We start from the raw sequence: 25147 nt of genomic DNA on the forward strand, positions 1-25147 counted from the left end.
GGTTCTGGGATGGAACCCCATGTGGGCTCCCTGCTCTGCAGGGAGTCTGCTTCTCCCTCTCCCTCTGCCTGGCGCTCGCCCTGCTTGTGCTCTCTCTCTCTCTCAAATAAATAAAAAATCTTTAAAACAAACAAACACTGAAAGGATGGAGGGAGAGAGCCAAGTGCACATCTGGGGAGCAGCACCCCATGCAGAGAATACAAGTGCAAAGGCCCTGAGGCAGGAGCCAGCAGGGTGCATCTGAAGATTGAGAAGATGGTGAAGAGGTTGGTGTGGAGTTTCTGAGGCCAGGCTGCCTGGGTATGAATTCCAGCTCTGCCACTTATTTAACCCCATGACTTAACCTTCTTTATGCCTCAGTTTTCCTATCACTCAAATGGGTATAACCCTGGTACTTAACACCAAATTGCATAAAGACCTAAAAGCTAAGGGTCAAACCATAAAGCTTATGGGAGATAATGGCAGAGAAAATTTTTGTTACTCAGGGGTGAGGAAAGACTTTAAAACTTCAGATGGACTACCATAAGGCAAAAATTGGTTAATTCGAGTAAAGATTTTCTGTTCAACAAAAGACAAGAACTAAGTAAATCAATGCATGGAGATACTGGCAAAGTGTAATATTGACCCGAGGTTGGTATCCAAAATGTGCAAGGAGGGGTGCCTGGGTGGCTCAGTCGTTAAGCGTCTGCCTTGGGTTCAGGGCATGATCCTGGCGTTCTGGGATCGAGTCCTGCATCAGGCTCCTCCTGCTGGGAGCCTGCTTCTTCCTCTCCCACTCCCCCTGCTTGTGATTCCTCCCTCTCTGGCTGTCTCTCTCTGTCAAATAAATAAATAAAATCTTTACAATAAATAAATAAAATAAAATGTGCGAGGAAATCCTGCACGTAAACAAGAATACTCAAGGCTGTGAATGGATTTGCAGAGGAGGAAACAAACAGGAAGGTAAGATGAAAGGTGGAGAGGCTCATTAGTCATCTAAGAAACACAAATACGAACAACAATCCCTTTATGTTTATTAGATGGATTAGAAATCTTTAAATTGAAATAACGCATGTATTGGCAGGGATGCAGAGACAGTACTCTGGGGTGCAGCTGGTACGAATGGACCCTGTCCAGTTATTTTGGCAAGGAATGTAGCACTCCTTGGCTGAATTAAGTATAGGCACTGCCTAGGACCCAGGAGTTCCACTCCTGAGGGCAATAATCATGCAAATCACAGAGAGGAAAGAATGAAGTGTCCCTCACTCACTCATCTCTCTGCTGTGCTGGGAATCAGAGGAAAACTGAGCACCGGCTAATGAGGGTGGGGGTGGATGTCAGGACAAGCTGGCGAGTGCCGTGGAAGGCTATGCAGCACTCACCAGCCACAGACTAGATGCACGCGTGATCGGAGTCTTAAAGGTATAGCGCTACCAACTTCCATGGTGAACGTTAAAAAGATGGACACTATTAAGTGTTGGCAAAGATACGGGGCACTGGGGGGGCGCCTGGGTGGCACAGCAGTTAAACGTCTGCCTTCGGCTCAGGGCGTGATCCTGGAGTTCTGGGATCGAGCCCCATGTCAGGCTCTTCCCCTGGAAGCCTGCTTCTTCCTCTCCCACTCCCCCTGCTTGTGTTCCCTCTCTCACTGGCTGTCTCTCTCTCTGTCAAATAAATAAATAAAATCTTTTAAAAAAAAAAAGAAACATTGGGCAATTTCTTATAGAGTTAAACATATACATCATATGATCCTGCCAGGCCACTCCTAGGTGTCTGGCTAAGAGAAATGAAAACATAGGCCCACACAGTGATGTGTACATGAATGTTTACAACAAGAATAACCTGGAAACCGGAAGCAACCCAGATAGTCAACAACTGGTGAACTTTGGACAAGGCTGCTGTATATACATACCGTGCGGTACTGCACGGCAGCCGAAAGGAATGAACTATTGACAGGAAAATGCAGAAACATGGGTGATTCTGAAATGCATTATGTTAGAGAAGCCAAACATTTATATGATCTAAAAAAGGCAAAATGATAGTGGCAGAACGGGGATCAGTGGTAGCATGGGGGAGAGGAGGGAGGGAAAGCTTGCAGGAGTACAGGGCAGCTCAAGGATGGGGAGGAAGGTGAGAGGTACCCATTCTGTGTTTTGATTATAGTGGAGGTTGCCCGATAGTATCGTTTCCAAAATTCATCAACTCGAACACCTAAAATAAATGGATTTTAATTTATGTAAATAATACCTTCTTTAAAAATGAAAAAAAAACCCACATAGTTCTGAGCTTAAAAAAGAAAAGCTGTATACCATAATACTGTTGACATAAATTCAAACTACACAGCACTTTGCACATAAAACAATATACAGTTTGTAAGAACATATGCTAATAAAAAAAATCCACAACATTGTGAATTTACAAAGTACTACTAAACCGTGCACCTTAAATGGTGAACTATTTATGTGAGTGTAACTCTATCTTTTTAATTTTAAAAATGTAGAAATTTTATTTATGTGACTCTCATCCTAGCTTTTAAAAAGCTATGCAATAAAAAATACAATAGCAGAGGGAACACATTAATAAACAGAGGATACCTAGTGACAAAGATAACAGCAAGGATACACAGTATAACAAAGATAAGAGCAAAGATCCACAATGGTGAGGACAATAGCAGAAGGGGAAGGAGACAAAGGGAATAAAGAAGGGAATAAGGAAAACAAAAGAGGGACTTGTACATATCACTCACAATAATTTGCCACCAGCGAATTCCTCTCTCCACACCTGAGGCTTTAGAACCGTCTAAATAATCAAAAACTAACGACGGACTCTATGTTGGCTAACCGAACATAATAAAGAGAAAGAAAGGAAAGATCTAAATATACTAATACATTAAAAAAAGAAAAAGCCTACGTGGTCAGAGGGGTTTGGAAGGGTTAATTGCATTAATATTTGCAAAGCATTCGGGAGAACACCTGGCACTGGGTGAATGCTTACTGAGGCGCTCTCGTTAGTAGGGTCATTGTTCTTATTGACAAAATTGTTATGACGATTTGTCTCCAAGGCCCCAGAGCCAGAGCAGCCAGCTGGGGATTTGGGAGAATGGGAGGCGGCCGCCCAAATCCTTCCTGTGGAACAAAAAATAATGACATACCTCAGTTGAAGATTCTTCCTGCCACCAACACCTTAATTCGGGAAGGCTGGCCAGGTGGCCAGGCTTCTCAGGCAGCCCTCCACCCGCCCTCCCTCTCCTGGGATTTTGCAGCCACTTGCCCTCCTCTTCCTGTTTTTGGCTCAGGGGAATTTTAATAACAATGGGATCCTGTGCAGGAGGGATTTGGAAAGCTGGCGATTGTGAGGGAGGGGCTGGAAAAGCCTTTTGGAAAAGACTGGAGGAGAGACGGAAAGCCTTCAGAAGGGGAGTGTGTCAGGGGGGGTAACCATGCTTCCCAGCATTGGCCTGGCACGTCAAGCCCTTGCTTTTTATTCTCCCAAGGCCCCGGGTGGGGAGATGTCAGCTTCTAGACTAGACTTAGGCTAAGGAGATCTCCCCTCTAGTCTGAAGGCTCCAGGCCAACCTCAGCCACATCCCCTCCTGGGAGGCCTTGTATGAGGGACTAGGCTGGACTTCCCAGCCTCACAGGGGTCTTGGTCTCGTACCTGATCCCAGTGTGTGGGGGTGGGGTTCTCCCAACACCATCAAGCAATCGTCCAGAAGGTAGTGTCAGATGCCATAGGTCAAGGGCTCAGAGCAGAGAGACTGCCCGCCCCCCTTGCCTTTAGATGCCCATCTCAAATCCAAGTTCTTTACCTGTACTTCGGGCCAAGTGCTATACAGACTGGAGGGTTCCATGACCTCCTCCTTGGCTTTGATTAATTTGCCAGAGCGGCTCCCAGGACTCAGAGAAGCATTTTAGTTACTTGATTACCGGTTTACAGTAAAAGAATAAAACTCGGGACAGCCGGGTGGAAGAGACGCGTAGGGCAAGATTTGCGGGAAGGGGTACGGAGCTCCCTTGCCCTGTCTGGGTGCGCCATTCTCTCTGCACACGTCCACCAACCTGAAAACTCTCCGAGCCCCGTCCTCTCCGGTGTTTGCGGAGGCCTCACTGCGTAGACACAATTGATTAACTCATTGTCCATTGGTGATTGATTCCACCCGCAGCCCCAGTCCCCTCCCATTCTTCCGTGCTTTCCTAAAGTCACACGTTCACATAACAAAAGACTCCCCCGCTTTTTTTTTTTTTTGCTTTCTTAGGAAATTCCAAGAGTTTTAGGAGCTCTGTGCCAGGAATGGGGACTAAGACCATAAAACGTACTTTTTATCCTAAATCCCAGTATCACGGGGGCAATGGGCATATATGCCCAAGCTTCCACTCTGATGCGTTCAATAGCAAGACAAAAGAAGCAGACAGGCTGTGGGAGGGTAGAGGGGGTGGGAAGCCCAGGTCAGGGTTTTTGGAGGAGAGATAGTGAAGGATAATGTCGTAGCCACCCCACGGAAACGGGATGGAGCCCTCCATCTGAAAGTTGGCCCAATGGTCAAGACTGTCACACGCGCGCCACAGGGTCCCTCCTGCCTCGGTGGGGTGACCGCAATTGGCGCTGTGAACAGGAGTCTAGATCACCACCACCACGGTCTTTCTCACCGCGCTGTCCCGCTCGCTGGCCTTGCTGTCTGCTGGTGAACGTTTGGGGCTCGGCTGCCTGGCACTCATTGCTGAGATCTGCGTCTGCCGTAGACTTAATCGACCCAAGTCAGAAGCTTCCACAGTTGGTCTTCAGGAACAGAGGTGTGGGACTGGGGGCTTCCATCAAGTGGCCCTGGGTAGCATGTCTGCGCCGAGACGAATCTGTGTGCCTTTGCAAGCCCAGGAGTTCTGGGCCTGGGCCGGGCCCGGGGGGTGGGGGTTGAGGGGGACAGGACCTGAAAGTTCCAACCCTCTAATCATGTGTCGGTTCTCCTGGGAATCAGACTGCGTTTTCCTCCAAGAGTCACCTCAGCAGCATAAATGCCTTCTGGTAGGGTTACAAGCAGATTTTGGCTCAGGTCATGAACTCAGGGTCTTGCGATTGAGCCTGGGGCAGGCTCCGGGCTCAGTGCGGGGTCTGCTTGTCTCTCTCCCTCCCTTATCTGTGCAAGACACCAACTGCTGCAGAGGGCCAGGCTCTGGAGCAGATTTTGGGGCCAGGAGTCAGGGAGCAGTCTTGGGATGGGGTGTCTCAGAAGAAGGAAGGGACACTGGCTCCTAGGGAGAATCAGTGTCCCAAGGGTCCGGACCAGAGGACTGGTTGGGTGGTGGGGACAGGAGATGGAGCAAGCAGGGTCTGAGAACAGGTTGGTGGGACAGTAAGGGTTTGGGTGATCCAGGAAGCTGTGGGATGCACAGACATGAAGCTAGGGAGAGACTAAGAGCCATCCTAACCCAGGTGACAGGTGAACCGTCCCGTGTATGCAGTCAGTACAGAGAACAAGGCTTAGGACAGGCCCTGGGAACGCCCTTGTTTGTAAAGGCACCGGGGGAGGAAAAAAGGCCTATTCATAACTGAGAGACAGAAAGTGGGAGGGAACCCAGAAATGCATGAAGGAGGAAGGGGCAGGCCACGTGGAAGGCTGCCTGAAGGCTGAGTAAGGTGAGGACCAGGAGACCACGGGATTGCTCAACATGGAAGTCTCTGGAGACCCAAAAAGACCACGGCTGTGGAGGGCAAGCTGTGAGTAGATCCCCGTGGATAAGTTTGGCTGGGAAGGATGAAAGAGGAACAAGGCAGGGTCTGAGAGCGGTGGGGGCCACTGGTTCTGACGCAACTCTGTGGTCCCAGTGTCACCCGGCAGAAGGTCAGGCACACAGGGCATCTTGAAAGTTTGTTGAATGAATGCATGAGTGAATGAAGGGGACAAAGAAATAGAAGGGGAGGGAGAGAGAGACAGAGACAGAAGAGAAAGAACAGCACCATAACTGATAGTCCTTTGCAGCTGAGAAAAAAAGATTCTGTCATCTAAGTCAGCTTCGGAAATTCCTTCTTCAGAAAGAAACTGGGAAGGGCAATTTTGAGAGTGTCTTTACTTAATGTACCTGATATCCTCACCCATCTTTCATTGCCTTATTTGATGATCCCAAGAGGAAGTGGTGTGTGGACAGGGAGCTGCCTCCCAGCCCCATCTTTCAGATGAACAAACTGAGGTCTAGTCAAAGCGTGATGACCCCCAGTGAGTCATGGCATGAACTGAGGTTTAAGCCCCGTCTGTAGGATTCCAGAAGCTATCCTACTTTGAAACCTGTGGGAACATTCATGTTCCTCTGTCCACCCCTGTGCTCATTCAGTTAGCCATTCATCTGTTCATCTGTATCTTTGGACAATGATTAACGAGACAGGCTCTGGAGCCAGCCTGCTTGGGGTCAAACTGCGGTCCTGGCACTTGGCAGCTGTGTGCTGTGGGCAAGCGACTTTGTCTCGTCCTGCCTCAGTTTCCACATCTGTGATGGTCTCCATGCTGTGGGCCCTCGCCCCAGGTGTTGGCATAGCTGAGTTCTCTCTAGGGAACAGGTGGCATGTTGAGCTTACAATGGAGCTCGGGACTTGCGAGCTCATTGGGGGGGGGGTCCCCAGGGGAGGTGGCAAAAGTGCTCAGAGCTTTCCCTGATTGCGGGAGGTGTGAGCATAAAGCTGTGAGCCAGTCCATGCCCTCTTGAAGCCTCCAGCTACAAAAGAAGGGATTGACTTTTTCCAGAAGCCGCAAGCTGCAAGACTGTGTGTCAAAAGAGAACCACTAGGTAGTCACTCCCCACTCCCTGCAGCCCCAGCGCCACCAATCTGCTTTTTGTCCCTGTGGATGTGTCTGTTCTGGACGTTTCACATACGTGGGATCATACAATACATGGCCTTTGTGACTGCCTCCTTTCACTTAGCATACTGTTCTCAAAGTTCATCCACATTGTGGCGGGTGACAGTGTGTCACTCCTTTTTCCGGCTGAATAATACTCCGTGGTATGGATAGACCACGTTTTATTCACCATTCATCAAGGGATGGACATCAGCCTCGTGGGTACAGTGTCTCCTTTGGGGGTAAAGAAAATGTCCTGGAATTACATTGTTTTGATGGTTGCCCAGTGTGTCAAGTGTGGTGGAAGTCACAGAATTGTGGACTTGATAATGGTTCAGGTGCTAAGTTTTATGTTATGTGAGTTTTACTTTAAAAAAGTAGAGGCGGAAAGAGAAGCCGAGAGAGTGAGTGGGAGAGAGAGAGAGAAATCTGTGTGGGAATCATAGGTGTTTTGGGGTTTTTGCCAATATTTTATTTTACTTTAAAGATTTCTTATGATTTTTAAGTAATTTCTACACCCAACATGGGGTTTGAACTCAACAACCCCGAAATCAAGAGTCGCACGCTCTACTGACTGAGGCGGTCAGGCGCCCCGCCAGTCTTTTAACATCAGGACATGTCCTACCATAAATTTAAATTTCCAGGTTCTCTTGAAGAGCAGTGCTGGCGTGTGTTCCAGAGGGCAGCTCCTGACTGGAGCAGAGGGTGAATTTTATGACATGTAAATCGCATCTCGGTAAAAGCGGAGCCCCCCAGAAATCCAGAAACAGAGAGGGGTTGAGTTAGGTGGTGTCTCAAAACAAATCAAAAGTTGAAGACAGCACAGACTGTCTCGTCCCTGGTTCTCTCTCTGTCCCCTGTCCCTTTCTTTCTCCGTGGAAGCCCTCATGCAGAAAAAACCCCACAAACTTTCACGGAATTAGATAAATCGGCCACATGCGTATAGGAAGAGTGGGCTTCTTCGCAGGAAACAGGGTGCACTGCGTTCTTAGAAAATTCAATAGAATCAACTCCAGACCTCTCCAGTCTCTTCCTGATCACTTGTTTCGAAATCTCTTCCTTCTCGTCTCTGTCTGGGCTTTCTCTGTTCTTGCTTTCCCTGCCTCTCCCTTCCACTGTCCTGAGCTCTTAGCCACCCACCCTCCTGCCTATTCCCTGCGCAGGGTGGGGAGGGGCCCGGGTGTTGGCGCCCCACCCTCCCTGAGCCTTCTCACCGGGAATCGGGATTAGAACTCAGCTCCCAGATCACCTTGAGTCATGGGTCTCGGGTGCTGGCTTGGAGAGGAGTGGAGAAGGAGCGGGGTCGGGTCTTTCCTCCACAACCATCCCGGGCCCTTCCCCCAACCCCTCCCCCCCATTTAGTTGTAAAGCTCAATTAGGTGCCATTAGCTGAGGAGAGTTTCTACAGGATTAAAGGGTGCCCCACCCCACGTCTTCCTGGTCCCCTTCCCTCTACCCGGAAATTGCATGGGCTGGGACAAAGAGAGTTAAAAGCTGTGTCAGCTGCCGGTCTGGGGCAGACAGACAGAAGGAGGGGGACCGGTGGGGCAGCATGACAGGTGGTTGAGAAGCCAGGTGGACAGTGGGAGAGTTGACTGGCAGGGTGGCAGGTGGGTGACTGACAGGACAGGCAGGTAGTGGACAGACAGATAGCAGAGACAGACAGGCTGAAACTGTGACAGCCACATGGAGGACCCAGCGGGCACAGGGATAAGGTGAGGAGGGGGCAGGTGGTCACCAGTGGGGTGACACCCAAGACAGAGGGGGATGGGCCGGCATCCTGTCCTCTTGGGAGTCGCTGGTGGGAGGGGTGGGTAAAGTAAGGGTGGGCTGACAGGGAAAGGGCCATCTCTGAGATTCCCCCACATTTCCCAGGACCTGGAGGCGGGCCACCCTGGGTTCCAGCATCCTGTTCCTCCTCTCTGTTACTGGTGAGTTCCCCAGGGGCATGGGGGCCCCATCTCCCAGGTCTGGTCCCCAGCCTGGCACTGAGGAGGGCAGGGGGCTGCCTCTGTGCCTCCGCTCACCTCCAGCTCTCAGGGCCCTGGTACCTCTGTCCCCCAGTATTTTTTGATCCATCTGTCCTCTGTGTCTTCCTGTCACTATGCCTCTGTCCTTTCCCTATGCCTCTGTCCTTTCCCTCTCTCTCTCTGGATCTCTGTCTCTGTCTCCATCTTATCTTTAAGTATCTCTCTATCTTTTTCTCTTTCTCTTTCTCTCTGTGTCTCTGGGCTTTGCTGGGTCTTTTCATATTTGTCACTGGGTCTGTGTCTGCCTGTCTCCAACTCTCTCTCAGGGCCTCTGCCCTTCTCTTGCCTTTCTGTGTCTTCATCTCTGCATTTCTCTTCCTATCTCTGACTCCCAATCTCCAGATCTCTGACCCCATCTCTCCGGCCCACACCCCTGTCCTCAGGGCTCAGTCAACCGGCCACAGAGAAGATTGTCAAAGGCAAGGAATGTGCCCGTCACTCGCAGCCTTGGCAGGTGGGGCTGTTTGAGGGTACCAACCTGCGCTGTGGGGGGGTCCTCATTGACCGCAGGTGGGTCCTCACAGCTGCTCACTGCAGTGGCAGGTAAGCCCCTGTCTGGGTGGTCCCTTCCAGGGGTATGCAAAGGAAAGGTGGTGGGAAAGGGAGCCCTCAGTGTAGGGGCTCCAGGAGAGGGGAGTGTCAAGGATTAAGGAGATGGTCCTGCAATTAGAAGGTCTGAGGTTAGACCAAGAGTAGGACTTCCTCAACAATGGGCCTGGGGTGGGGCTAGGTGGGGTGGTAGGGGTGGAGGGCAGGAAAGGTCCTGGAACTTGCCCACCTACTTGTTCCCATTCCCTTGTGTTGCCCTTCCTTCCCATATGACCTCTGTCACCATCCCAGCCTTTCTCTGACCCAGTCTGGGCAACCTCTCTGGGCCCCAGCGGTCCCATCTGTAAAATGAGGGGATTGAGCTTTCTAGGTCTGAAACACCGAGGTTTTTTCAAAAGGGAAGTTTCAGACATGAAGAGGCGGATTGATTCGGGCACAGAACAGAGAGAATCCACGCATTACTCACTCGTTCCTTGAGCTGAGGGTGCTGACAGCCCAGGCAGCCTCTAGGTGCTGGGAACAGAGCAGTGAGCATGACAGTTGGATGTCTCTGCCTCAGCTAAGAGAATCAGAAAGGGACAGAGAAGCAGGGGCTCAGGGAGGAGAAGCAGGCAAACGGGAAATGGAAAGATGGTGACAGAGGGGAGAGACAGAGCAAGCTTGCGAGAGAGTTGAGGACAGACAGAGGTGCAGAGCAGCAGAGAGAGGCTGGAGGGCCTGGGAGCCAGGGCCCCCCACCCACCCCCGCTGAGCTGCCTTGACCCCCAGCAGGTACTGGGTGCGCCTGGGGGAGCACAGCCTCAGTAAGCTGGACTGGACGGAGCAGATCCGGCGCAGCGGCTTCTCCGTGACCCACCCCGGCTACCAGGGAGCCCGGCACAACCATGACAATGACCTCCGGCTCCTGCGACTGGGCACCCCCGTCCCCTTGACTCACAGCGTCCAGCCCCTGCCCCTGCCCACCACCTGTGCGGCGGCAGGCACCAAGTGCCAGATCTCGGGCTGGGGCATCACGAATCAACCATGGAGTAAGGGGACATCAGGGTCAGGGTCAGGATGGGCAGAGTCTGGGGTGCAGGGCGAGAGAGCAGGAGGCATGCCATTTCAGCAGAAGGATGGATCAAGGTCAAACGTGAGGACTGTGGTTGGGGTCGGAGATCATGGTGGACCAGGCGTCTTGGGAGTCCAAGTGGAGCAGGGGTTGGGTACAGAGTCAGAAGTCATGGATCGGGATGTGGTTAGAGGCCAGAGTGATGGCAGGGGTCATCAGACTGGAGCAAAAGGCATACATAAATAGGATCTTGGGGTCATGGGTCATGGACTCTAGTGTTAGAGGTCATTGTAGAGTTGAGGATGTGGGATCCAGATGTTGCACAAGCTGGCCATAATCTGAGGGTGGAAACTGGGATTCTACTGGGGACCACTGATCTGGGATTAGACGCCCTAGAGGTTAGGGGTCATGAAGCCTGGGGTCAAATAAACAGGGATCATAAGTCACTTTGGAGTTGGGACCAATGGTTTATCACTGACTTTGGAAATTTAAGAGAAGACAAGGAATGTGGGGTCTTGGAGACAGAGGGGGAACCTGAGGTCAAGTTGGGATCTAAGTATAGTAAGATTGGAGGTCAAAGGTCACAGCATCCGGAATTTAAGTAGAAAAGTGGGTCTGGATTCATTGCTTCTGAGGTTGGAGGGACATAGGGTATTTTGAGTAATGGCACTCAGAGTCACAGGTTAAAGGTCCGGGGACTGGGCCAATGAACTGGGGCAAAGGTCACTATGAAAAGAAGTCATAAATCTGAAATTCAGAAGTTTGTGGATTGTAGTGGGGAGGGTCACAGGAAAAGGGCAGGGTACAGACTTAGATTTGGCTTCCTTGAGTAGAGGGAGGTGGCCCCCAAGTGGGAAGCTTTGGGAAACCCTGTGGCTTCTATCTTCCACCTCCAGACCCATTCCCGGACCTGCTCCAATGCCTCAACGTCTCCATCGTTTCCAGTGCGACCTGCCAGGCTGTGTTCCCGGGGAGAATCACGGACAACATGGTGTGTGCCAGTGGCAAGGAAGGGGCGGATGCCTGCCAGGTGAGTGACTGAGGGCAATGCATGGTCACCCGGGGTAGGAAGTTGGGGACAGAGCAGGGGGGATGGGGGAGAGGCAGATGTGGTCAGAAAGAAGGGGAGGCGCCGGATAAGGCAGGGAGAGCCAGGTGATGGAGGACAGAGAGGGGGCGTGGGTGGAGAATAGAGAAGGGGAGGGAACAGAGAAGGAAAGATGGGAGGGGCACAGGAGAGGGAGCGTAAGAGAGGAAGATAGGGGAAGGCAAAGAGCTGGCAGGGATTTGGAACTGAGATGTGTAACCGGTTGTCGTCTCTCCCTATACCATCCCCCAGGCGAGAGTGAGAGAATCTAGGATGGAGGCAGGAAAAGAGGCTGCTGGCCTCTCCTGCCCTCGAATTCGGCTACCTCGCTCTCTTGGGTCCTCCAGGTTGGAGGCAGCCCCACCCTACTGGCTAAGGCTGCAGCCTTCGTGCCTGAGACAACGTTTATAGATCCCGCCTTCCTTTGCTGGGACTGGTCACTGATGGCAGTGCTCTTTCCCTCATTGGCCAGGACCCCAGCCAATCGTCCTTATAGAACTCCCATGGTTCCCCACCTCCTTTGCTGGGATTGGCCCCTGAAGATACTCTCTTCACTCATTGGTCAGAGCTCTAGCCATTGTCCTTGAGAGAATCCCCTCCCCCACCTTTTATGAAGCCCTGCCTACCCCGGGATTGGAGCCCTAGGGACAGTGTGTTCGTCCCTGTTGGTCAGTCCCTGCCGTGGAGGGAATTCAGGGAACACAGCAATGCTCTTCTCTGATAACCAGGCTTGGAGCCTCTGTCTTCAAGACCTGGGAATGGGTTTGGGAGTCGGGGAAAGGTCAATGGGAACAGGATTTCTCCCTTACTCATTTGGTGCTTCTTCTCCTTCTGTATTCCAGGGTGACTCTGGGGGCCCCCTGGTATGCGGAGGAGTCCTTCAGGGTCTGGTGTCCTGGGGGACCGTGGAGCCTTGTGGGCAAAAAGGCATCCCAGGGGTCTACACCAATATTTGCAAATACGTGGACTGGATCCGGATGGTCATGAGGAAGAACTAACCTGCTCCCCCCCGGGTCCACCCCTCAGCTTGGGGGCTACACTGACCCTCGGAGCACCAACGCCTCCTCCGTTATCACCCCTGGCACCCCCTCTTCTTAGGCTGGAGATGATCTTCGCAGAACTCCAACTCCAGCCAGCCCTTCTAAGTCCCATGGTTGGGGGAGGAAGGAAGGTGTGTCTTCCTGGAATAAATGTAACTGGAGCTATGTCTGTCTATTTGATGTCCCAGTGCTGGCTGACACAGAAGGGAGGCCCCTCCATTCCCCTACCCACAGATGTAGGAGTAGAGACCACAGAGCCGAGAGTTTTCCCTTAGGGGTCACGCAGGAACGGAGGAGAAAACGTTACTTATAACAATAAAAATGAGGGCCATTTTTTTTTCTCTATCCAGCACTTTCGGAACAGTGCCCATGAAGGACCTGGGGGGGGTGGAATTAGTGGCCCCAAAATACCAAATGAAAATTGCAAAATCAAAATTCACGACCATTTAATTAAATGTCTATAAAATGTAACATTCTTCCACCTAGCCCATTCCAGCCCGGCTTTGCTGGAGCTGTTAGGCACACTTTACATTTAATGTGGGATGTGGGTTCGTTTTAATATGTCTGTGATGATGGAACGCGGGGTGTAGCCTTGGGAAGCTAGAGGACCCAGCCTAGGTCTTAAAATAGTCCTGCCCACCCCCTGGGTTCTGTCTTCACTGCTGGCCAGGAGGTGCAAAGGGAGCTTCTCCCCAGTGAATGGAAGGGGAATTTGGGGTGGGAGAGTGAGGGGTGATGGTGACAGCGTGGGAATACTAGCTGGGTGCCTGCTGTGCTCTGCTCTCCCGGAGTCTTCCTCCCAACCACCCCAAGGCAGGGCTGTCCCCCCATCTCGCAGATGAAGAAACTGAGCCTCACCGGGGTGGAGTTCCTTGGCTCACGTCACTGTGGTAGGAAGAGGCAGAGCCGGGGTTTGAGGCCAGGGCTGGCTGCCTTAGGAACCCATACCCAGTCGTCTTGCCCCACTTCTGGTTAGGGGAGAGAGGAGGGCAAGACAGAGAGGCAGGAGATCTCACTGATAACAAGCAGGCCCGGAGATAGAGGGATCGGCAGACGGGAAATTGAGGTACTCAGATTCGGAAGTCATCGGACCTAAGTCTCACAGCGAGTAAGTGCCACAGCTGGATATGGGCGCCCCAGGGTTCCCGGGAGGCGGAGGCAGGAGAGGGGAGCGCGGGGGGGGGGGGGGGGGGGGGGGGGGGGGGGGGGGACAGAAGCGAAGCCCCAGAGGAGCCCTAGGGGCTGGGGCCTTGTGGAGGCTGACTCCCTTTCCTGGGCCTTGACTCCCACAGGCCCCAACCTGCCTCCCCCACCCTTCTGTCCTGCCCCTTCAGCTGGCAGCAGCCCCACCTCTGTGACGCCCCAGTTCCCCCCCTCCTTGGAGCGGGGAAGGGAGGGCCCAGAGGAAGCCAGGGGCCCACCTGGGCTTGGGCTGTGGGGAGGGAAGGGCAGGGACAGGAGGAGAGACACAGGGCCTGGGAGAATGAGGTGGAGGGAGGCAGAGACAGAGAGAGACACAAAGAAAGATAAAGTATTAAAGGAGTCCTGCAGAGAGAGACTGAGAGAGACACAGAGATAGACAAAAAGACAGAAAGGCACAGGCACAGAGAGGCAAAGAGAAATATGGCCACAGAGTTACAAGAAGGCAGCAACCGGCAGAGATGAAGAGAGACAGACCCCAAAGGATGCGAGCGAGGGGAGAAACTGCGAGAAGAGGGGCTTGGAGAGGTGACAGGGGCGGGCAGGCGGGCACACAAACCCCACCCCCAGGGTAGTAAGGCAGGGCTAGGAGGCCCAGTCATCGGGCCACCCAGCACCTGCCTTCCGCCCGATGCTCTGACCCAATCTGCCTCTGACCCAAACCGCCGCAGCCACCACGGCCACCGCCACCACCTGGCGCCCAGAGCCCCAGTCCCAGAGCCCGTGAGTCGGGGAGGGAAGGGAAGACCCTCTCGCCGGCTCCTGCACTCCTGGAGCGAGTCAGACCGCCTCTGCCTCCACACCATTTCTCCCTCTGCTCTGTCCTTCTGGGCTTGGGCTGGTGCTCTCTGCCTCTCTGTCTCTCCAGCTGGCTGCCCTGCCCCCAACTTCAGGTCCCGCTTTGATAGCCGAATCCAGCCCTCCACCCCACCCCCCTGCAGGCCAGGGCAGCTGAGGACACTGGCCCTTGCCCTGACCAGCCCCACCTAGTTCCACCTGTCTGTCCTTCGAAGGGGCAGGGATTCAGAAGGACGGGGCCTGAACCCTGTCTCAGGCTGGGCCCCCTACTGCACCCCGGGCAGCCCTCAGAGGGCCCATATCACCCTGGGGTGGATGCGGAATGGCACTGGTGGGGCCTAGCCACCTCTCAGGTGGGCAAGAAGGAAAACATTCTCCCAGCTGCATCTCACAGGTACCATGGCTGACTTAACACAGGGCCAGCCAATCCCTTGCCCCCGCCAAAGCCCCTCCCAGCATCTGCCACATCTTCCTTGGCTATGGCTCTGAGAAGTTTCTAGCTGAGATTAGGCTCCTCCAAGGCCACCTTGACTCCAAAGATTTATTTTAAAGGTTTGGAGGCTGGAACGCTGTGAGAACTCGGGGGTTCCTCCAACCTTGTTGTTTCTCCCTGGGGGGAGCCAGAGCAGGCAGGGGAGGGAGGAGAGGGCATGAACCAGTCCCTCCTGCGTCTCCCCATGAAGTGATTGGGCCCCTTGTCCCTTCTTGTTCCCAGAAGAACCTGGGGCCTGCCCTTCCCCTCTCCAGGCCATGATGATTCTACGATTAATCATGCTTGCTCTGTTGACAGGTATGGTGGGGGATGGGGGAGGGCAGGGGCCTCCCACTCCAATCTCGAGGATCCCTCAACCCTCTATGTCTGGATATTGGCTGAGCCAATGCTGAAAACACAGAATAACCCATAGGGCATCTAAATGGATATAGGAGCCATAATAAGGTCCCGAATGCCCCTTGCTGGGCCAAGAATAATCCCTTTAGATGCTAGAATGGGGAGAGGTCAAGGAGAGTGGGGGGGGGCAGGGCAGCTGCAGTGGGGCCGGAGACACTCAAACAGCGTAGAACAGTAGCTACTGACCAACCCATATGGAAGGATTTCAATCATTTAATACCTGGCTCATCCAGAAAGTGCATCCCCGCGGGGCACCAGGCTGGCACCCAGACCACCCACCCCTTCTCTGTTCTCCCCACCCCACTTCTGGGACTTGTCTCATGCCTGAGCCCCCTCTTTTGCCCTCACTCCCCTCCAGGGCATGTAGGGGGAGAGACCAGGATCATCAAGGGGTACGAGTGCTCTCCTCATTCCCAGCCCTGGCAGGTGGCTCTATTCCAGAAGACAAGGCTGCTCTGTGGGGCAACCCTCATCGCTCCCAAATGGCTCCTGACAGCCGCTCACTGCCGCAAGCCGTGGGTGCGGGGGCTGGGGTGGGCCGGCAGGGGGCTGGAGACGGAGAGATGGATGGAGAGGGGCTTGGGGGCGGGGGAGGGTATGATGGGGTCCAAGATGGGCGTGGGTAGGGTAGTGTGGACAATGGACACTGAGATCGGAGGGAAAGATGGAAAGCCTCGGACCTGGGATGGGGCTGGGAAGGGTGTTGGGTGCTGGAATGGGGATAGGGTTGGGAAGGAGGCTTGGGTGGGAAGTGCAGATGAGGTCAGAAGTGGGGCTATGTTCCTTTGTTCTCTCGGGTGCTCTTATCCCTTCTCCCTCCTCCACGTCTCTCCCCATCTGCCCTCTCCTGCCTCTCCCCGACCTTCCACCTCTGACCGCCATCTCTCCCACCTCAGCCGATACGTAGTTCACCTGGGGGAACACAATCTCCAGCGGCGGGATGGCTGTGAGCAGACCCGAACGGCCACGGAGTCCTTCCCCCACCCAGACTTCAACAACAGCCTCCCCAACAAAGACCATCGCAACGACATCATGCTGGTCAAGATGGCGACAGCAGCCTTCATCACCAGGGCCGTGCGACCGCTCACCCTGTCATCGCGCTGTGTCACTCCTGGCACCCGCTGCCTCATCTCTGGCTGGGGCACCACATCCAGCCCCCAGTGTAGGGGCTCCAGAGCGGGACATGGAGGGGGGCGGGTTATCCCGATTGTGGAAGAACAGAGGGAACCAGAGGAACCTTCAGAAGGGAGGGTCCTAGAGTATGAGAGGGGGCTCCCTGGGGGTGTCAGTAGTGGGATAAGTCAAAAAGAAGAGGGGAAACATAAGAGCAGGGGAGGGTGGAGACTAAAGTCTGGGCCTTGGGGTCAGACAGACATGATGTGTGAGTCTAGATCCTCACTGTAGAACCTCAGTACATGGCTTTACCTCTCTGAACCTTGGTTTTCTTCTCTATAAAATGAGGATAATCACCCGCACCTACCAGGGCTGGATTAGAGATAGTGCGGACAGAACGAATGCCATAATACATTTACTCGCTCGCATTACCAGTGCTGTTGCTACAAGCGCAGAGATGAGTTGGCTGCAAGCAAGAAGGACAGGGACTGGCTGTGGTGTGGGTGCAGAGCGGGCACAGCAGTGTGGGGAAGGGGACCTGGGGCCCTCGTTTTCCACACCCCTTCATGCCGTTTCCACAGTGCACCTGCCCCATACCTTGCGATGCGCCAACATCACTATCATCAAGCACGAGGAGTGTGAGACGGCCTACCCCGGCAACGTCACAGACACCATGGTGTGTGCCAGTGTTCGGGAAGAGGGCAAGGACTCCTGCCAGGTCAGGGGGCAGGGCCTGGGTCTCCAACCACATCCCCATTCCCGTCTCCTACCTCAATGTCTCTTCGTCTACACCCGCAATCTCATTCCCAACCCTGACTCCGTCTCCCCCTGCGACCCCAACTCCACGTCCACCCCTAGTTCCCATTCCTGACCTCCACGGGACCCCGGCTCCACCCCCATCCCCACCCCAATTTCCAGCCCCAATCCTCCCCTGATAGCTCCAGCCTCGTCCCCAATCATCTCACCAACCCCATCCTTAATCTCTACCCCACTCTTAACACCATCCCTACAACATCCCAGCACCACTTCCTCCCTAACACAGTGCCCAACCCTGCCCCCCTCCCATGGCCACTCCTCCTTTCTGACTGGTTATCTCTCTCTCCATACCCAGGGTGACTCTGGGGGCCCTCTGGTCTGTGATGGATCTCTTCAAGGCATTATCTCCTGGGGCCAGGATCCGTGTGCTGTCACCAAAAAGCCTGGTGTCTATACAAAGGTCTGCAAATATGTAGACTGGATCCAGAAGACTATGGAGAACAACTAGCCAGGACCAGCCCAACACCCCGATCCCTACTTGGCGACGTGGCTCTTGTTCATTTCTGTTAATAGTCAAGCCTGAGCGAGGACACCTTTATGTATTTTCTTTTCAGCCTCCTTGACGATGAGAGATGCTGTAGCTTAATAATCAACTTGGGGTTTGGAATCAGTGAGGCCCGGGTTCAAATCGTGACTTGTACTAATTTGTGATTCTGGGAGAGAGAAGAGTTGTTTGGTTCGCTGTTGTATCCCCAAGCCCCAAAGACAGTTTCTGGCTCTCACCAAGGTTTCAATAAACACTGAATGAATGAATGAATCTTTGGATTGCTTACTATATGCCAGACCCCGATCCAAGGGCTTTTAAACATATCAACCAACTGAATCTTCACAAAGATTAAGTGCCATTATTATGCCCATTTCGCAGATGAGGAAACTGGGCACAGAGAAACAAGTCACGTGCTCAGAGTCGCACAGCCAGTAAGGAGGAGAGCAAGGAATCTAAAGCAAGGTCTTGTCTTTCCTTTTCCTTTTCCCTTCCTTTCTTTTCTTTTTTTCTGTCTTTCTTTTTTTTAAGCAAGGTGATTTCTTAATTACCAAGCGAAACTGCCGTGATTGAGGCTCAGTTTTCTTATCTGTAAAGTAAGCCAGCTTGCACATAATTAAGACCTAAGACAAGGAGCTCTCACTGGTTTTCCTTTCCAACCTCCAGGCGAGGTAGTTCCTCCAGGACCTGTGCTGGCCGGTGCCATAGCCACTAACCATATGGGGCCGTTTAAATGAAAATGACCGAAAATCAGAAAATGAATTCTTCAGTCATGCTCCCCACCCATCGTGTGCTCTGGCTGCTGTACTAAGTGGCTCATACAGGGCACTTCCATGTTGTAGAGAGTTCCACCGGGTAGTGCAGAGCCCAACAGCCTCTGGAGTTAACTCAGTTCCCACTGGAAAGGATGCCCCACAGCTTGTCCAGAACTCAGGATCTTTATTGATGTCCTGCTCGCCTTTCAGGGGAGGTTGCTGGCAGGAGGAGTCTGAGCCCAGAGCTGGAACTGGGGCCTCCCGGTTGTTGGGTAGATTTGCTGTGTGACCTTCTGTGAGTCACTGCCTTCTCTGAGCCTCGGTTCATCACCTGAAAGGAGGGAGTTGGCAGGTGATACTGACGGTCCTCTGTGGCCTTGGCCTCCCATGATTCATGGACCCGTGTGTCACCTGAAGGCACACTGATGGCAGGGAGGACGTGATGTGAGCACACCTGGGTGTGATGTGCAGTGCCCCCCCCCCAGCAGAAGGAAGAGGGGTGCTCATCACTGGGACACACAGTGAGCCCACGGCTTGGGCTATGGGAGTGGGCTCAGCACAGAGCTTCGCGCTGGCTCTGGGGCTCTGTCTCGTTCTCTCTCTGCCCCCTTTCTATTGCTGTGACTTCTTCTTTTCCTTGTCTGTGTGCCTCTGTGCGACTTCGACCCTTTCCTTCCAACTGTCTTATCTCTCTGCCTCCCTCTCTCCTGGCCAGCATTCTGGCTTTTCTCAGTCCCTAAGTATGCATTTCCCTGTTTATTTTCCTCTCTCGCGGTCGTCATCGCCTCCCTCCAACATTCTCTCTGAGACCCTGAGGCTACCTGGGAACTTGGCATCCTCTCTCCCCCCACCTGGGAAGACTTTTTGAAACAGGAGACCTGGGGAATCCCCATGGAGTCCAGCTCCAAAAAGGGTGTTTGGGGCTCCAGAAGAAGCCTGTATTCCCGGGGCCGCTCCCAGGGCAGGAATCTGGGGCCCAGGTTGGGTGCCAGTCCCACCCACAGCATAATTAGGGAGAGGGAAAGGGAGGGAGTGAGTCCCCGGGGGGGTAGGGTGGGGAAATTTCCGGGCTCTTCGAGGTTAAAAGGGAAGGCCAAGCCAGGGGTCCCAGGGCTGAGGATTCAGGCGGATTCCGGCGGGGTAGAGGCACTTCTGGGTCTCCTCCTTTCTTCCCAGCAGCGACTCCCAGGTGAGGGATGCACCTCCCCGTAGTAGGGACGGGTCGCGAGAGCATGGGTGGGTAACTTCGGGTCGCGGGCAGCCCTGTTTGAGCCTCAGTTTCCCTATCGATGGCGCACGCCTCTGAGCTTCGGACCTCCGCCCACCTGTGAAGGAGGGCGAACCCCAAACGCTGCTTGACGGGCAGTCCAGGAAAGCTCGGGCTGGGACCTCGCTCCCCCTTCGGGCGTAGGGAGGTCAGGAGGACGCCACGAGGGGCGTCATTACGGTCATTGTGCCCATATCGCGTGTTCCGGCCCGAATCGCCCGTCCGTCCGTCCCCCCGAGGTTGTGGGCCGAAGGTTAAGCGGGTCCCCGCGGGCTGGGTTGGCCCAGGCCGGGCGGACCGGCGCGGTGGGGTGGGTGCGGGGGTGTCTCTGACGGGGCATCTGTTTTAACTCGTCCTCGCCCCCCAGCCTCGGTCCTGGCCATGGGACCCCCGCACTTCCACCTGTGCACCGCCTCTGGCACCCGGGCCCTGGCGAGGCTGCTGCTGCCGCTGCTCGTGACGCAACTCTGGGGTGAGGCGGGGGACAGGGCTTGGCGGGAGATCCCTGGGAGAGTGTGCTTTCATCACCAAGCCCGCGCACCACTCCTCCTCTGGGGACCCCAGCACCCACCCGCCGATCCGGAGCAGGCTCGCCCCTAAGTCAGCCCCGCCCCTCTCCGAGCTCCGCTCCAGGGGGTCCCGCCCCCAGCATTCCGCCTGCAACCTTATTCCTTTCTCCCGGCTTCCTTTCCCAGCCCCTCAGTCACCCCGGCCCTTCTCCCGGTCGCATGCTGTCCCCGCCCCTTCTTGCTCCGCCCATTTCTCCCCAGTCCTGCCTCGGTGCTTTGGCCCTCGCCCCTCTCCACCCTCTGCTCTGTCCCCGCCCCTTCTCCTCAAGCTCCGCCGCGTTCTATCCTCGCCCCCTGGTGGCCCCGTCGCCTTCCATTCCCGCTCTGCTCCGAGCGCGGCGCTCTGTCCCTGTCCCTCCAGACGCACCCAGTTCGCTCTCCTCACTCCAGTCCGCTCGATTCCTGCCTCCTCCTCCTTTCCCGCCGTCCCTCTCCTCCCACTTCCATTCGGTTCCTGCAGGACCCCCAATTTCCACCCCCCAGCTTCCCTGGTTCTGGCTGTGGGCCCCCCAGCTCCGGCCCTAAACTCAGCCCTTGTCTTGCCTGCTCTGATCTCCACCCCTTTTCTTTTTCCAGCCGCGGAGGCGGTGCTGCTCCCCAGAAACGACACGGGCTTGGACCTCGTGGCCTCGGGCGCTCCATGCGCACGCGGTTCGCAGCCCTGGCAGGTCTCCCTCTTCAATGGCCTCTCGTTCCACTGCGCGGGCGTCCTGGTGGACAAGAGCTGGGTGCTTACAGCCGCTCACTGCGGGAACAGCAAGTAGGGCTAGCTCCTCGGGGCAGCCACGGAGGGGCTGTGGAGGCAGGCCCAGGGGTGGGGGCGGGAAGCGCTGCGGCGCTTGAGTCCATGTGGGAGTCAGTTCTGGAGGGCTTCCTGTAGGAGGAGAGTGGGGGGTGCTGTGGCCGCCAGGGGGCGGTGTGGTCCTTCTAAGCGTTTCTGGGCCCGTCCACCACCCGGTCTTGTTGATACTCCTTGGGTTCCATTGAGGGGTAGATAGTTGTATGCAACTGACGGAAGTCAGGGTCTGGTGTGGTTAGGAATTTAGAACTAAGGAAATTGTTTGCCTCATGAGTCTCTACTGAGAAAGGAAGGAAGAGGGGCTTACCCAGGTGGACCCCCAGCCCTCAATTCTTGCAGAACTCAGGCACCCAAACACCCGATCGTTCTTATCTGTGTCTCAAAAACGTAGGTCCCCAGCTCCCTTCTTCGCCCGCCACTTCCTCCCTCAGACCCAGGAGTCCTCACCCTCAGACCCCTCCTTCCTCAGACCCAGGAGTCCAGGCTCCTACCCTGCTACCAGTACCCTCCTTCCCAGGGACTCAGAGTCTGGTCCCAGTCCCTAAGAAGCCTTTGCCCCCATATATCTCTTCCCTCCCTAGTCCTCTGTGGGCTCGCATCGGGGACGACCACCTGCTCCTGCTCCAGGGTGAGCAGCTCCGGCGGACCACTCGCCACGTTATCCACCCCAAGTACCACCAGGGCTCGGGCCCCATCCTGCCGAGGCGGACAGACGAGCATGACCTCATGCTGCTGAAGCTGGCCAGGCCCGCTGTGCTGGGGCCTCGCATCCAGACGCTGCGTCTGCCCTACCGCTGTGCCCAGCCTGGAGACGAGTGTCAGGTTGCTGGCTGGGGCACCACGGCTACACGAAGAGGCAAGAGCTGGGGGTCCCTGGGAAATACCTTGAGGGCCGGGACTTTGGGTCTGAGGGAGGAAGGCGTTGAGGGTGTAGACTCCTGGGTCCTGGAGGATTAGGGGCTGGCCACGGGTTTACCGCCTGTTTTCTCCCATCAGTGAAGTACAACAAGGGCCTGAGTTGCTCCAAGGTCACTGTCCTGAGCCCTAAAGAGTGCGAGGTCTTCTTCCCTGGTGTCATCACCAACAACATGATGTGTGCAGGACTGGACCAGGGTCAGGACCCCTGCCAGGTAGGGACTGGCCGGTTTGAGTCTCTGACTCATGGGAGCTAGGTTAGGGAAGGTATGAGAAATCAGAAGGCCCTGGGCCCGTCCCCAACCCCAGCCCAGTGTCATCCCCGTGTCTGACTATCTCCTCGGCTCCCCCTATTCGTTCCCAGCTCGACCCACTTCCCACCCCATCCTCAACTGCATTCCCATCTTCAGGCCATTCCTAAACCCTGACTCCATCCTTACCTCTCCACCCGTCTTCATCCCCTCGCCTGCCACAAGCTACAATCCCAGCGCCATCACGTTTCCTTTCTCATCCCCCCACCTGCTGTCCACAACCCCCAGTCCAGCCCCATCCCAACCCAAGCTCATGCTTAATTCCAGCCCAACCCCAAGGCCATCTTTACCCAAACGTAACTCCAGCCCTGCCCAAACCCCTCCCTTCCCCATCAGTCTCCCAGACCCCCAAGGGGCAGCCCTTGGGTCCCTGTATTTATTTGATCTCTCTTCCTCCCACCCCTAGAGTGACTCTGGTGGCCCTCTGGTCTGTGATGAGACTCTGCAGGGCATCCTTTCATGGGGCGCTTACCCCTGCGGCTCCGCTCAGCGTCCAGCTGTCTACACTCAGATCTGCAAATACAGCTCCTGGATCGAGAAAACCATGCGCTCCAACTGACCCAGAGGCCCTGCCACTCCACCAGCTGCCCACTTGCTCCTTCCTCCGCATTTGCAGGGAGTCTCCCCCTGCCCCGTTAGAACCACCGTCGCCCATCCACACCTGCTAACATCTCTCCTCTTCCCTCACCTCCCCCCGCCCACCGCCCGCTGTCTGTGCACTTTGAAGCCAAAGGGCCAAAAGTGGTGGCAAAAATTAATTCAAGAGAAGCGAGGAAGCTGGTGGTTGCGCAGTGTCTGAGAGAAGTTGTCACACGCTCAGCCTGCCTCCCTCTGCTCCTCCCTGCTGTGTGACCTTGGGCAAGCTAAGTATCCTCTCTGGGCCTCTATTCCCTCCTGTGGAAAACCAGGACAATGAAGTGCCTACCTCACAGATGCGCTGTAAAGAGACGATCACATCACCCGTGTGCATAGGTTGCTATGGTAATTATCAGTAAAGCATTAACGCAGGGGGTAGTGAGCCCTGATAAATGCTACCTGTTGTCATGATCTGTGAACGGGTCCTGGTGAGAATGACTCCATGTCCTGAGGAGAAAAGCACAGGCATAGCCCCCAGCCCCAAGCCCCCTCGCCCTATCCTCAGCATCGCCATCCCTCAGGGCTGATGAGAGAATCACATTCCCCACCTTCCTCTCAAGTTCCGTGAAGCGCCCCTTAACCACTTCCTTCCTCCCTCCCACTGTTCCCCATGTCTGGGTCCACCCAATACCAGTTCCTCCTGTCCCAGCAGGAGCTGGGCCACCTCTGCATCATCTGGTCCCTTCTCTGCCCTCCTGGGGCCGCTGGAAGCCAAGGGACCTCACCCCGGATTCATCCCAGCCTCTAAGACCAGAGGAACCCTCCCCGCCTTAGGTGTTAAGTTCGTGTAAAGAAGTCCTTTGAGATCTAGCACCTCACCAACCGCAAACCGCAGTCCTGCTCCACCGTATCCCCGTTCTCCTCCAATCCGACACCCACAAACCCCAGCCCACCGCCATCCCCACCCTAGCCCAAATTGGCTTGGAAATTTCGCCCTGAAAATTCAGAAGGAGAAAGGTTCTCTTCCTCTCCCTGGAAGTGTCTCCATGTAAATATTCCTACACTGGGGGTGCTCTACACGCACCCAGACGGAGCTAACGGATGTCTGGGTACCTCCAATTAGCCCAGACTCTGGGGACGTAACCTCAGCTGAACATACACACAACAGAAATGTTCCATCCAGCACCGGTTGCCCTTGTTTCCGCTTTCAAACGCCAATTTACTGAGCACCTGTTATATGGCAGGCCGAATGCTGGGCACACAACCACAAGGTCCTTGCCCTCGCAGAGCCCGCAGAAGGCTGGCACACAGTCTCCAGCTCCCTTCCTCTGCCCCCATTAGCACACCCAGGAAACGCCACTCAGGCATATCAGCTGAGTTTGTCATGCAAGACTCAGAAGAGAAGGAGGTGGGAACTCGATTCATTTTTTAAGGCACATCGCCGGTTCCTTTAGTCATCACGCTACAAGTGTTTACTGAGCTGTGTCCTACTCTAGGTCCTCGAGATGAATCAGCCCGAGCTCTACCCTCAAGGAGCTGCTAGTCAGGTCAGGGAGACAGGCAAGACTTCCATTCTTGTCATTCAGATTTCTATTCAAAAGTCACCTCCTCAGAGAGGCCCTCCAGGATTGCCTCAGCTAAAGGGGTCCCCTGCCCTCATCAAGACAATGATCCATTGCTCGGTTTATTTCTTTTGCAGCACTTGTTAGAGCTGAAATGACTTCATTTACTTGTCTACTGCATAATGGTCTGTCCCCTCTCTCTCTCCCGATTCAGTCCGTGAAAGCAGGGACTCTGATTTATTCACTGTGAGTTTTCTTAAGCACCTGGTACAGTGCCTGGCACACAGAAGCTGCTCAATACACCATTGGATTAACAAAAATTGATCAGTGCTGTACCAGATGGAGGCACAGGGTGACCACAGGCCATGGACTCTTTCTGAAGGAGTCAGGGAAGTCTTCTCAGATCAGGGGACAGGAGATGGAGGAAGGGGATGGCATGGCTTACCTTCAGAGCTGGGCTCGGCCCTGCAGGGGCTGCCCATCTGATGAGGAGGAGGGATGGGGAGAGAGGCAGGTAGGATGGCCTGATGGGAA

At 54.6% G+C, this 25147-nt stretch overlaps 3 protein-coding genes across 6 annotated transcripts; all 3 read left to right on the plus strand.

The window, feature by feature from the left end:
- Window positions 1-8214: 8214 nt before the first annotated feature.
- KLK12 (kallikrein related peptidase 12) lies at window positions 8215-12724 on the plus strand. Of its 2 annotated transcripts, none has more exons than XM_019792596.2 (6): window positions 8215-8517; window positions 8678-8733; window positions 9216-9375; window positions 10153-10409; window positions 11329-11462; window positions 12362-12724. In XM_019792596.2, the coding sequence occupies exons 1-6, from the start codon at window positions 8489-8491 to the stop codon at window positions 12515-12517; spliced, it is 792 nt and encodes a 263-aa protein (XP_019648155.2). In that variant the 5' UTR covers window positions 8215-8488; the 3' UTR covers window positions 12518-12724. The 2 variants fall into 2 exon arrangements, with proteins under 2 accessions (XP_019648155.2, XP_002929824.2); XM_002929778.4 differs by having other exon boundaries at window positions 8220-8517; window positions 10150-10409.
- A 720-nt stretch (window positions 12725-13444) lies between these two features.
- KLK11 (kallikrein related peptidase 11) lies at window positions 13445-18119 on the plus strand. Of its 3 annotated transcripts, XM_034639171.1 has the most exons (7): window positions 13445-13667; window positions 14431-14482; window positions 15273-15347; window positions 15805-15961; window positions 16343-16608; window positions 17141-17277; window positions 17671-18119. In XM_034639171.1, the coding sequence occupies exons 3-7, from the start codon at window positions 15308-15310 to the stop codon at window positions 17821-17823; spliced, it is 753 nt and encodes a 250-aa protein (XP_034495062.1). In that variant the 5' UTR covers window positions 13445-13667; window positions 14431-14482; window positions 15273-15307; the 3' UTR covers window positions 17824-18119. The 3 variants fall into 3 exon arrangements, with proteins under 3 accessions (XP_034495062.1, XP_034495063.1, XP_034495064.1); XM_034639172.1 differs by lacking the exon at window positions 14431-14482; XM_034639173.1 differs by lacking the exon at window positions 13445-13667 and having other exon boundaries at window positions 14138-14482; window positions 17141-17235.
- A 1580-nt stretch (window positions 18120-19699) lies between these two features.
- KLK10 (kallikrein related peptidase 10) lies at window positions 19700-23509 on the plus strand. Its single transcript, XM_002929770.4, has 6 exons — window positions 19700-19803; window positions 20249-20353; window positions 21027-21210; window positions 21831-22105; window positions 22246-22379; window positions 22882-23509. Exons 2-6 carry the CDS (start codon window positions 20263-20265, stop codon window positions 23032-23034), a joined length of 837 nt encoding a protein of 278 aa, XP_002929816.1. The 5' UTR covers window positions 19700-19803; window positions 20249-20262; the 3' UTR covers window positions 23035-23509.
- Window positions 23510-25147: the final 1638 nt, after the last annotated feature.

Source organism: Ailuropoda melanoleuca, chromosome 12 (genome assembly GCF_002007445.2).
Source record: "Ailuropoda melanoleuca isolate Jingjing chromosome 12, ASM200744v2, whole genome shotgun sequence".
Classification (NCBI taxonomy): Eukaryota; Metazoa; Chordata; class Mammalia; order Carnivora; family Ursidae; genus Ailuropoda; species Ailuropoda melanoleuca.

Excerpts from the sequence above, each read along its gene's own strand:
- KLK11 (XM_034639171.1), top strand. The coding sequence starts at position 15,308 with ATGATGATTCTACGATTAATCATGCTTGCTCTGTTGACAG. Across the intron at positions 15,348-15,804 it reads CATGCTTGCTCTGTTGACAG|GGCATGTAGGGGGAGAGACC; the intron begins GTATGGTGGGGG and ends ACTCCCCTCCAG. Across the intron at positions 16,609-17,140 it reads CACCACATCCAGCCCCCAGT|TGCACCTGCCCCATACCTTG; the intron begins GTAGGGGCTCCA and ends CCGTTTCCACAG.
- KLK10 (XM_002929770.4), top strand. The coding sequence starts at position 20,263 with ATGGGACCCCCGCACTTCCACCTGTGCACCGCCTCTGGCACCCGGGCC. Across the intron at positions 22,106-22,245 it reads CACCACGGCTACACGAAGAG|TGAAGTACAACAAGGGCCTG; the intron begins GCAAGAGCTGGG and ends TTCTCCCATCAG. Across the intron at positions 22,380-22,881 it reads AGGGTCAGGACCCCTGCCAG|AGTGACTCTGGTGGCCCTCT; the intron begins GTAGGGACTGGC and ends TCCCACCCCTAG.
- KLK12 (XM_002929778.4), top strand. The coding sequence starts at position 8,489 with ATGGAGGACCCAGCGGGCACAGGGATAAG. Across the intron at positions 8,518-8,677 it reads CCAGCGGGCACAGGGATAAG|GACCTGGAGGCGGGCCACCC; the intron begins GTGAGGAGGGGG and ends CACATTTCCCAG. Across the intron at positions 11,463-12,361 it reads AAGGGGCGGATGCCTGCCAG|GGTGACTCTGGGGGCCCCCT; the intron begins GTGAGTGACTGA and ends TCTGTATTCCAG.